The sequence below is a fragment of the Hibiscus syriacus genome, unplaced genomic scaffold (genome assembly GCF_006381635.1).
Source record: "Hibiscus syriacus cultivar Baekdansim isolate YM2019G1 unplaced genomic scaffold, ASM638163v2 tig00012064_pilon, whole genome shotgun sequence".
NCBI classification, from domain to species: domain Eukaryota; kingdom Viridiplantae; phylum Streptophyta; class Magnoliopsida; order Malvales; family Malvaceae; genus Hibiscus; species Hibiscus syriacus.
Window position 1 is genome coordinate 17700 of NW_024062262.1, and position 9577 is coordinate 27276.

At 34.1% G+C, this 9577-nt stretch overlaps 2 protein-coding genes across 2 annotated transcripts; both read left to right on the forward strand.

The window, feature by feature from the left end:
* Positions 1-5762: 5762 nt before the first annotated feature.
* LOC120205029 (protein LIKE COV 3-like) lies at positions 5763-6993 on the forward strand. The gene is made up of 5 exons (XM_039204982.1): positions 5763-5830; positions 5990-6099; positions 6229-6396; positions 6494-6718; positions 6795-6993. Exons 1-5 carry the CDS (start codon positions 5820-5822, stop codon positions 6881-6883), a joined length of 603 nt encoding a protein of 200 aa, XP_039060913.1. The 5' UTR covers positions 5763-5819; the 3' UTR covers positions 6884-6993.
* A 413-nt stretch (positions 6994-7406) lies between these two features.
* Positions 7407-9420, forward strand: LOC120205028 (outer envelope pore protein 24B, chloroplastic-like). The gene is made up of 3 exons (XM_039204981.1): positions 7407-7661; positions 7778-8119; positions 9196-9420. Exons 1-3 carry the CDS (start codon positions 7473-7475, stop codon positions 9274-9276), a joined length of 612 nt encoding a protein of 203 aa, XP_039060912.1. The 5' UTR covers positions 7407-7472; the 3' UTR covers positions 9277-9420.
* The last annotated feature ends 157 nt before the right edge of the window (positions 9421-9577 follow it).

Below are 9577 nucleotides of genomic sequence, written 5' to 3' on the forward strand. Positions count from 1 at the left end.
CACGTACTTACACTCATTACTATTCAATACTTACTTCTTTAAACTCAAAATCATATCCTTTATATGGCATTAAAAAATTATACCACATTTCCTACTTGTTCTGAATTTAATTCTAACACTTCATATATTTTGTTGAACTATGTTTTGATATAACAATTTAAGGCAAAATGTTTTTGGACTTGAATTGAATTTGAAAAATGTTTTTGGATTTGAATTGAATTTATTCAAAGTTTTCAAAAGGTTTCAAAAATAATTCAAAGTCCATTAAATTCGGATTTGAGCAAAAATGCTAAAGGGTGTCAAAGTGCATCCATGCATCCCTGCAATGCATCCATGCATCCCTGCAGTGCATCCATGCATTTGCACTAATGCATCGATGCATCAGGCAATGCATCCATGCATCCAAACATCGAATGCAATTAGTTCATCGATGCATCCTGCCATGCATCCATGCATCAAGGCTGCAACGGCTAGTAACGGGCTAGTTTATTTGAATTTAATGAAGGGGTATCGATGCACCTTGATCATGCATCGATGCATCATGTTATGGGCAGCCTTTTTGAGTAGAAAAATCATCCACAAACGACTCCAAAATATCCCCAACGGCTATATACAATATCAAACACATTCCAAGCTATAAATACAAGCTGAGGACACTTGAAGAAGCAAGAGAACAACTATCCAAGCAATCAAACACAAGAGAAGAGTTTTTCATTCTTATTTCATCTTTCTCTTGTAAATATTTTGTTCTTGAGAGCTCAATCTTGTAAACACCTACCTTAGAGAGGTTTTCTTGTTTACTTATTTTATCCTTTTGTAAAGGGGAAAGGTTCTAGCTTAGCCCGTGTAAAAGCTAGGGAAAGGTTCTAGTTTAACCCGTGAAAAACTAGGGAGTTGTAAGGTTATCTCTTTTTCCTCAAAAGAAAGAACCACTATAAATCGTTGTGCAATTCTTTATCTTTCAATCTCCTTACTCCCTAAACAAAAACCGTTTTGACCCCTCTTTGCAAATCGTTTCGGTTGTCGATTCGAGCGTCCAAAAATCCCAACAATTGGCATCAGTGCCTAACTCGTTAAGAAGGTTTAACCACCTTGAGACGGTCCTAGAAGACGCTCTACCAATTCCCGACACAACCGAGAAGATGGCTTCCATCTCTGGCTCGTTCCACATGGAAGACTCCCTACCAACGGACAAGCCTCCATACTTCAATGGAGTCAACTATAGTCATTGGAAGAAATTAATGAAGGTATTCATCCAATCCAATGATCTTGATGCATGGGAGATAATCGAGAACGGCTACTCTTCTCCAAAGAAAAAGGAGAAGAAGAAGAGTGACAAAGAACGGAAGAAAGCTCAACTTAATGCCAAGGCCATGCACATGCTGTTTTGTGCATTTGGTCATGAAATCTATGAAGGGGTTTCTTCATGTTCAAGTGCCAAGGAGCTTTGGAATAAGCTTGAGGAAATCCATGGAAACAAGAAAGAAAAACCAACAAAGGTGGTGTCTCTAATGGCTTGTGAAGAGCCTGAGGTATCTTCTAACTCAAATGAATTTAATTCATATACGTTTGATGAGTTACAAGATGCTTTTAATAGGTTATATTCGGAGTTTGAGACCATGAACTCCAAATATAAGAAAATGATTTCAAAATTTAAAATCGAAAACGATTTTCTTTTGAAAACAAAAATAGATTTTGAAAGCCAAAATGAAATTTTGAAAAAGGATTTAGAGCTTTCAAAAATAAAAACTGAAAGTTTTGAAAAAGAAAATCTTGATTTAAAAGTTAAGCTTGAATGCTTAACAAAAGAAAAAGAAATCATTTTAAATAATTCATTTAGTTCAATAATGACAATATGCTCACATTGTCATTATCATGGTCATAAGGAACATATTTGTCCTTTGAAGAAAGGAAATCGTTTTAAAATTAGACAAGTATGGGTTCCGAAAGGAACAAGGGCATTGAACCTAACGTCCAAGGATCCAAAGCAATTTGGATACCACAATCAAAATAAATGTCTCTTGTAGGTGTGTGGGAGCAATAGTGATGAAAGTGATGATATTCAAGATGCTCTAGCCACACATGAAAAAGGAATGGGTAACCTCTAAACTTAATGCTTTTAATTTTGGTTATTTGGTTGCTCATTTGATTTTAAGAATGCATGAGTTTTGGTTTTAAATGATTATGCATCATTGTTTTAATCTCATGTATGTTGAAAAGATTATTATGATGAACATTTTAAAGTTATATTAATTTTTGAGAATTTTTAGTTCATCATAATGAATTTTGGTCAAAATTGGTTTTAAATACAAATGATATCTCTCTAACAATTGATATCAAATTTCAAAATACTTTGATTTTATAAATTTTAATTTTTGGCCTAAATTTGAATGTTTATGCATGTGGTATAAATGAAAATGATATCTCTCTAGCAATTGATATCAAATTTTTCAAAATGCATAACATTTTTGGAAAACTTTATGCAAATGCACTTAATTTTAACAATTGGTATTAATATCAAATTTTAATAATTGGTATTGCATAAAGTATTTTAGACTTGGATATATTGAATTTCATATGCCTCTAACATGATTGTTATTCTTTGTAGAAATTCAATATTTTGTTTAAGTGTCATGAACTCAAAAGCTAAATTTTGTTTGGAATGCATTTATTGAGGGGGAGCTTTGATTTTTCAAATGATTTTTAAATGTCAAATTTACTACTTACTCTCCAAAGTTATTTTGAACTTCAAAGATTGAATTATTTTTTATATAACAAAAAGGGGGAGAAGTTTGGTTTGAAAAATTCAATTTCTTAATGAAAAAGGGGGAGCTTAACATTTTCATATATTTTCCAACAATTGGTAACAATTGATATATTTTTCATTAAACAATTTATTAAGGGGGAGTTTTGCCAAAAACAATTTTTCAAATGTTTTGTTATATCATAAAGGGGGAGATTGTTGAACTATGTTTTGATATAACAATTTAAGGCAAAATGTTTTTGGACTTGAATTGAATTTGAAAAATGTTTTTGGATTTGAATTGAATTTATTCAAAGTTTTCAAAAGGTTTCAAAAATAATTCAAAGTCCATTAAATTTGGATTTGAGCAAAAATGCTAAAGGGTGTCAAAGTGCATCCATGCATCCCTGCAATGCATCCATGCATCCCTGCAGTGCATCCATGCATCTGCACTAATGCATCGATGCATCAGGCAATGCATCCATGCATCCAAACATCGAATGTAATTAGTGCATCGATGCATCCTGCCATGCATCCATGCATCAAGGCTGCAACGGCTAGTAACGGCTAGTTTATTTGAATTTAATGAAGGGGTATCGATGCACCTTGATCATGCATCGATGCATCATGTTATGGGCAGCCTTTTTGAGTAGAAAAATCATCCACAAACGACTCCAAAATATCCCCAACGGCTATATACAATATCAAACACATTCCAAGCTATAAATACAAGCTGAGGACACTTGAAGAAGCAAGAGAACAACTATCCAAGCAATCAAACACAAGAGAAGAGTTTTTCATTCTTATTTCATCTTTCTCTTGTGAATATTTTGTTCTTGAGAGCTCAATCTTGTAAACACCTACCTTAGAGAGGTTTTCTTGTTTACTTATTTTATCCTTTTGTAAAGGGGAAAGGTTCTAGCTTAGCCCGTATAAAAGCTAGGGAAAGGTTCTAGTTTAACCCATGAAAAACTAGGGAGTTGTAAGGTTATCTCTTTGTCCTCAAAAGAAAGAACAAATTAGTGAATTTGTTGGAAAATCCTTAGTGAGGAGCTAAGGTAGTGGATGTAAACTTTGGTTGAGAAAGTCGAACCACTATAAATCGTTGTGCAATTCTTTATCTTTCAATCTCCTTACTCCCTAAACAAAAACCGTTCCGACCCCTCTTTGCAAATCGTTTCGGTTGTCGATTCGAGCGTCCGAAAATCCCAACATCTTTTAATTCCACTAATGACAAGTCAAATTTAGATTTGAAATCTAATTAATACTTTCCTATCAAGATTTCACTTTTCCACTTCCTTTCTTTAATCATTCCTATACCCCTCATCTTGTTGTTTTAAAATAAATTAAGCTTTCCTTAAGCTTAGTTATCGTCTAATGATCATAAATCAACCTTATATTCATCAAGAAATTAACTAACAAGAGATCTCGCCTTTAGCTTGGCTTTCACGTATGAAGAAGATGAAGAAGAGGAGAACTCTGGAAACTTGTCTTTGGTTTCCTTCACTTCCACGTGGGTTAATTTAATACCCTAACCCAAAAATTATCTTACCATCAAATGACCTTTGTAGCCTTTCATTCTTCCTTCTTTACAATTTAATCCTACACAACATTCCTCATATAAGTTCTTGAACTATTTAATTATTCTACTTTAGTCACTAAATTCTAAAATTTAACAATTTGATCACTAACCCGATATTGAGGATGTTACATCAATGGCGTTTTTCTGCATACATAAAGTCTCATACTTGAGACCTATTTAAACAATCAAACTACGTATTACTTGAATCAACCCCATCAATAAAAATAAAAAGTATTAAACATTATATTTTCATTCATAAGATTCAAACTCCAAATCCTATTTAAAAGATATTAAAACGTTGTAACCACGTACAATTTAATCACTTATATGAACAAGTCAAAAAAATATAAAATTATAATAAAAGGTTTTACTCGTAACTTATTTAAAAAATTTATAATATATAGTTTATTTAGAATGGTTGACTCTGATTTTAAAGAGTATGGTATAAGAAAAATATAATATTTAATGTATTAAACATTATTCATATAAGTTGTGTTTAAATGTCACAAAGTAATTACAAGAAAACATAATTATGACCCATTTATATGGTAGTTTTTTTTATTATTAGTTAAAGTGATTATAAGATAGTATTTGTTTATAAAAAAATTTAATCGTTGATAATGTATATACATTCGCAGACACAATTATTTCAACCACTATATTTAGAAAACAATATTCTCTCCGACCACTAAAATATTTAATATGTTTATATGTGTAGTTTATTTACTTTAGAGACTCACTAATTATGATATAATGTAAATGTGTGTAACTACATAAAATTTAATTATTCGTTGATATTCTTAAAGACATTTGAAGAATAAAATAAAATAATTATAAAATATTTTATTTGTAAGTTATTCATTTAAAAACTCAAGAGTTATGGTTGTATATATTTTCATATTAACATATTTTCTAGTAATCTTAACCACCTTGATCCAATAGAAAGAGGCAAAGAAGGAACCAAAAAGGAAGAGAATGGGAACGAGGGAGAGAGATCTGGAGATGCTAATCCCTGTAGCGTCAATCTGTGAAGATGAAGCCTCCGAATCCTCCACCCCTCCCGCTATTCCCACCGCCTCCCATGGCCGAGAGGTGCCTTTCTTCTTTCTTTTGGCGTCTATTCATTCTCATATTGGGTTTCTAGAGGGACATGATGTGCAACCACTAGAGATGAAAATTTAGTTTATATATGAAAGGTTACATGAGACAATAGGAGCTTTAGGTTAAAATTGCATTCTGACAGGTTTGGGGTTCCAATGCCATCATTTTACGAAAATTACAGACATTGTTTGAACCATCAGTTAGGTTTGAAATTTGAACAGAAAATATAGACAACAACGTTACCCACTTGTGATTTATCATGTTTAAGATAGAATATATCAGACAGTAAAAAATTCATAGAGCTTCTTGTTTGTGACTATAGTTCTGGTTTTGTTTTGCATTTTGGCATAGGCTTTTTTAAAAGTCATCCGCAGCTGGGTTTGGAAAAAGTTTATGACAGGATGGTAACTCCCTTTCATCTTCAACCTTTCCTCCAATTTTTTTGTTTTCATGGCATTTAAACTGTTCATTTCAGTGACTAAAACATATGTTTTTGTTGGTGTCCATTGTTTTGAAATTGTTTGAATTGTTTTTGTGATGAAATGGGATATATTACTTTGCAGTGTCATCCTTTTTCCACTAGCTATTACATTCTATGTTACTTGGGGTTTAATTCACCTCGTTGATGGTTTCTTCTCCCCAGTCTTTGATCATCTAGGCATTAATATTTTCGGTAAGCTGAATTGTATTCCTTTAATTTCTTTGATCATCTTTTAGCTCTTCCTAAAACATAACCTGGAATCAATATTCCATTCAAATTAAACATTTGCTGCTTTGAATGAATTGAGAAAACATGGTGCAGGTCTGGGATTTGCTACATCCATCACATTCACCTTTTTAGTAGGTATTTTCATGTCGTCTTGGTTAGGAGCGTCAGTTCTTACTCTCAGCGAATTGTTCATTAAGAAGATGCCTCTCGTGAGCTATATTTATAGTGCCTCAAAGCAAATAAGTACTGCGATTTCACCAGGTAAGTCTTCAGTCTTCCCATATATGAACCTTTAATGTCTGCAGTTTCCAAAACTAACTCGAACGTGGCACAAAAAATTCGAAAACCGATTTCGCAGATCAGAATTCTAATGCTTTCAAAGAAGTCGCGATCATTCGGCATCCCGGTAAGGGACAATATATGTTCGGTTTCATCACTTCTACAGTTGTTCTTCAGAAGGGTGTAGGTGAAGAAGAACTCTGTTGTGTTTATGTTCCTACAAACCATCTGTATCTTGGTGATATCTTTCTCATTAGTTCAAGAGATATTTTGAGGCCTAATATATCCGTTCAAGAAGGGATCGGTATGAAACTCGAACTCGAAACTTGAAACTCGAAAAGCAAATCATCCCATTATCATCCAACTCTTTTTTTCTGCAGAAATTGTGATCTCCGGGGGTATGTCTGTGCCTAAACTATTCACCACAGTTGATGCATCAGGCATTTCAACAAGAACAATCAATTTTTAAGGATCCATACGAGAATGGAAGACTAATAATTAAAGCTCATTTCCTGTCCGTTATTGTATACATGCTGGACTGGACGAACCATACACAGTTCATTTAAGAAATCAATAATCTTTTGAGAACGAAAGGGAAGGGTTATAACTTATAAGATAACTCCGTTGATAAAACTTCATTAGTTGTATTCGTTAAAATATACAAAATATTGTGAATTACTTTTATTAAATAAAATGTAATATGTATTTTGATATTTTATTATTAAAAATATTTAAATTAAATATTAATAAAAAAATTCTTCAATAATATTTTTCTTAACAAATACTTGAATTAGTATAGATGTGTATTTATACTACTTTTTTCAAAATTTTAATTTAACAAATTACATAATACTCTAAATCATACTACTTTTGGCCCATGAGTATTCAATATTCCTTCATTGGCGATGATGCCCACTGGGAAGCCCAAGAAAGAACGGAGGCGTTAAGTAGTCAAATTCCCGGTGAAATTAAATAAATAAAGTAAATAAACAGATGAAAATCTCGACTTTTCCGCCAACCTTGTCCTGTCGTGTCCGATCCTTGCATCTTCCGACGAAATGAATGCGTCTTTGGAAAGAAGATACACAAATTGCAAGAGCACTGCAGCCGATTCTTCCGCCTCCAACGCCGGCGATGTCAAACTACGCGCCTCCATGACTGACGCCAGGATCGTCAATGGTCCCAGCTTGACTGGTTTGACTTTTGCAGTTAAAAAACCCGGCTTCTACCGTTACGTCCCCAAAAAGGCGAGCTTTACTTGAAAAGATCTCTTCCTTTAACAACTCTTTTGAACAAATCATTGATTTAATTAACCAATTGAGCTTTTCGCATTCTTTCTTTGCGGTGGGATTTTGGGTTTCAGTTAAGGAACACATTTAGGCTTGCGAAGAAACCGTTTGAGCTAACTTACAGTCGCAAGAGAGGGGACAAACGGACGGTATACGACGGGGCACTGGTGTTCGATTCTGGTAGCAAGGTGTCGGCTTCTTACATGCTTGGTACGAGGAACTGTAAGCTCAAGTATAGTTACTTGCATGGAGGTGTTACAACATTGGAGCCTTGCTATGATTTGGGAAAGAATGTGTGGGATTTCGCAATTTCCAGGAGATTATACGACAATGTCTTTAAGGCGACTTATCAGACGTGGTGCAAGAATTTGGCTTTGGAGTGGTTGAGAAATCGTGTGTTTAATGGGACTTTTAAGGTAACTAAAACTAACTTAGATCATTTTCTTTCATCTTTTTTATTGAACTTTTTAGTCACTATGGCCTTGAAGTCTGCAATTTAAGTCTTGATCGTAGGGAATAATACTGCATTTACCCCATTTTATTACAATATAGAGAGAGGTTCTTTTTCAGCAAAGAAGTTGGTGACAGTGAACTGTATGTTATTCGGACTTAGGTCTGAGTGTTATACCCTGTCTGGTTCGGATATGTTCAATTTTCTTTTCCAACATTTCTGTGTATATGTGAAATCTTAGAGGATCATATGGTGATATCCATGTTCCTATATGTGCTGGACACATATACTTTACGAAAAATGAAGAGTCAGAGCAACATAGGTTCAAGATGAGAGCAACAATGAAAACTGAAGTAATATGAAGCCTAGGAAGTGTGACATTTTCTATAAGAGACAACATGGCTGCCTGGTGGGGTTCCGAGGAAGATAATTAGTTAGCTGATGTTTCATTACATCCCGGAATGTTTTCTAGTGTTTGAGAAGGATGTAGAATGTGGTCACTGCAACAACTCACTGCCGGAATGTTGCCTCAGACGTTAAGAGCTTGAAGCAAAGCTAGGCAGCCTAGGCTTTCAATTCCTTGATTGTTTTGCTCATGTCTTTCTCAAATTCATGCTTCGTTTCTATCTGCTTAAGGCAAGGGTTCTATTCAATGATCGAGTCATTTGGAGTACTTAAAAACTGAAGGTGCCTCTCATTATTTCCAACTGATTAACAATGATATCAAAAGTGAAGCTAGGTCATGTTGCTTTTATGGAAGCGGAACTAGTGATTTGTTGGGAGGCCTACAAATGCCAATGCGATCTTTATACGGAATCACTTGAATAACTATTTTTCTCAGACCAAGGAGATGGCAGATGGTTCAGTGTACTCTGCAAAGACTGGATGTATTTTAGAGAGGAACATCCATTTTTTGTGATTTATGAGGTGCTTTCTTGAAATGGTGACTTCCTAGTTAGCGATCTAACTAACAACTTTTCATAAATTACTTTGAGTCCTCGTCTGAGATTATTTCTAACCATGATCGATTTTGCATTCCAGATTTCAGCATCTGTCGACCTGGCTGAAAAATCTAAGGACCCGAAATTTATTGCCGAGACTACTTGGGAGCTGGAAATGTGATTTGTTGTAATCTTATCTATTTGCATGTTTGAATCGTATAAAATTTGGAGAAACAGCTTACCACCCTTAAGCTGTTCCAATATTACCATCTCAATGGACTGTGACTGTACCAAACTTGTACCATATCAGATTATGGAATTTCAGGTCCCAATTTCAGCAAGATCTCAGTATTTGTTAGATTTTGTTTGCCCTTTTGTGATCCGAAAAAGCCGTCATCAAACCAGAAGAGAGATGCACAGAAAGATTCTTTATCTATAGAAGCAAGTACAATAGTAAATCACAAGAACTAAAATCTGCAATA

Excerpts from the sequence above, each read along its gene's own strand:
- LOC120205029 (XM_039204982.1), top strand. Across the intron at positions 6,397-6,493 it reads AAGTACTGCGATTTCACCAG|ATCAGAATTCTAATGCTTTC; the intron begins GTAAGTCTTCAG and ends CCGATTTCGCAG. Across the intron at positions 6,719-6,794 it reads ATCCGTTCAAGAAGGGATCG|AAATTGTGATCTCCGGGGGT; the intron begins GTATGAAACTCG and ends TTTTTTCTGCAG.
- LOC120205028 (XM_039204981.1), top strand. The coding sequence starts at position 7,473 with ATGAATGCGTCTTTGGAAAGAAGATACACAAATTGCAAGAGCACTGCA. Across the intron at positions 7,662-7,777 it reads ACCGTTACGTCCCCAAAAAG|TTAAGGAACACATTTAGGCT; the intron begins GCGAGCTTTACT and ends TTTGGGTTTCAG. Across the intron at positions 8,120-9,195 it reads TGTTTAATGGGACTTTTAAG|ATTTCAGCATCTGTCGACCT; the intron begins GTAACTAAAACT and ends TTTGCATTCCAG.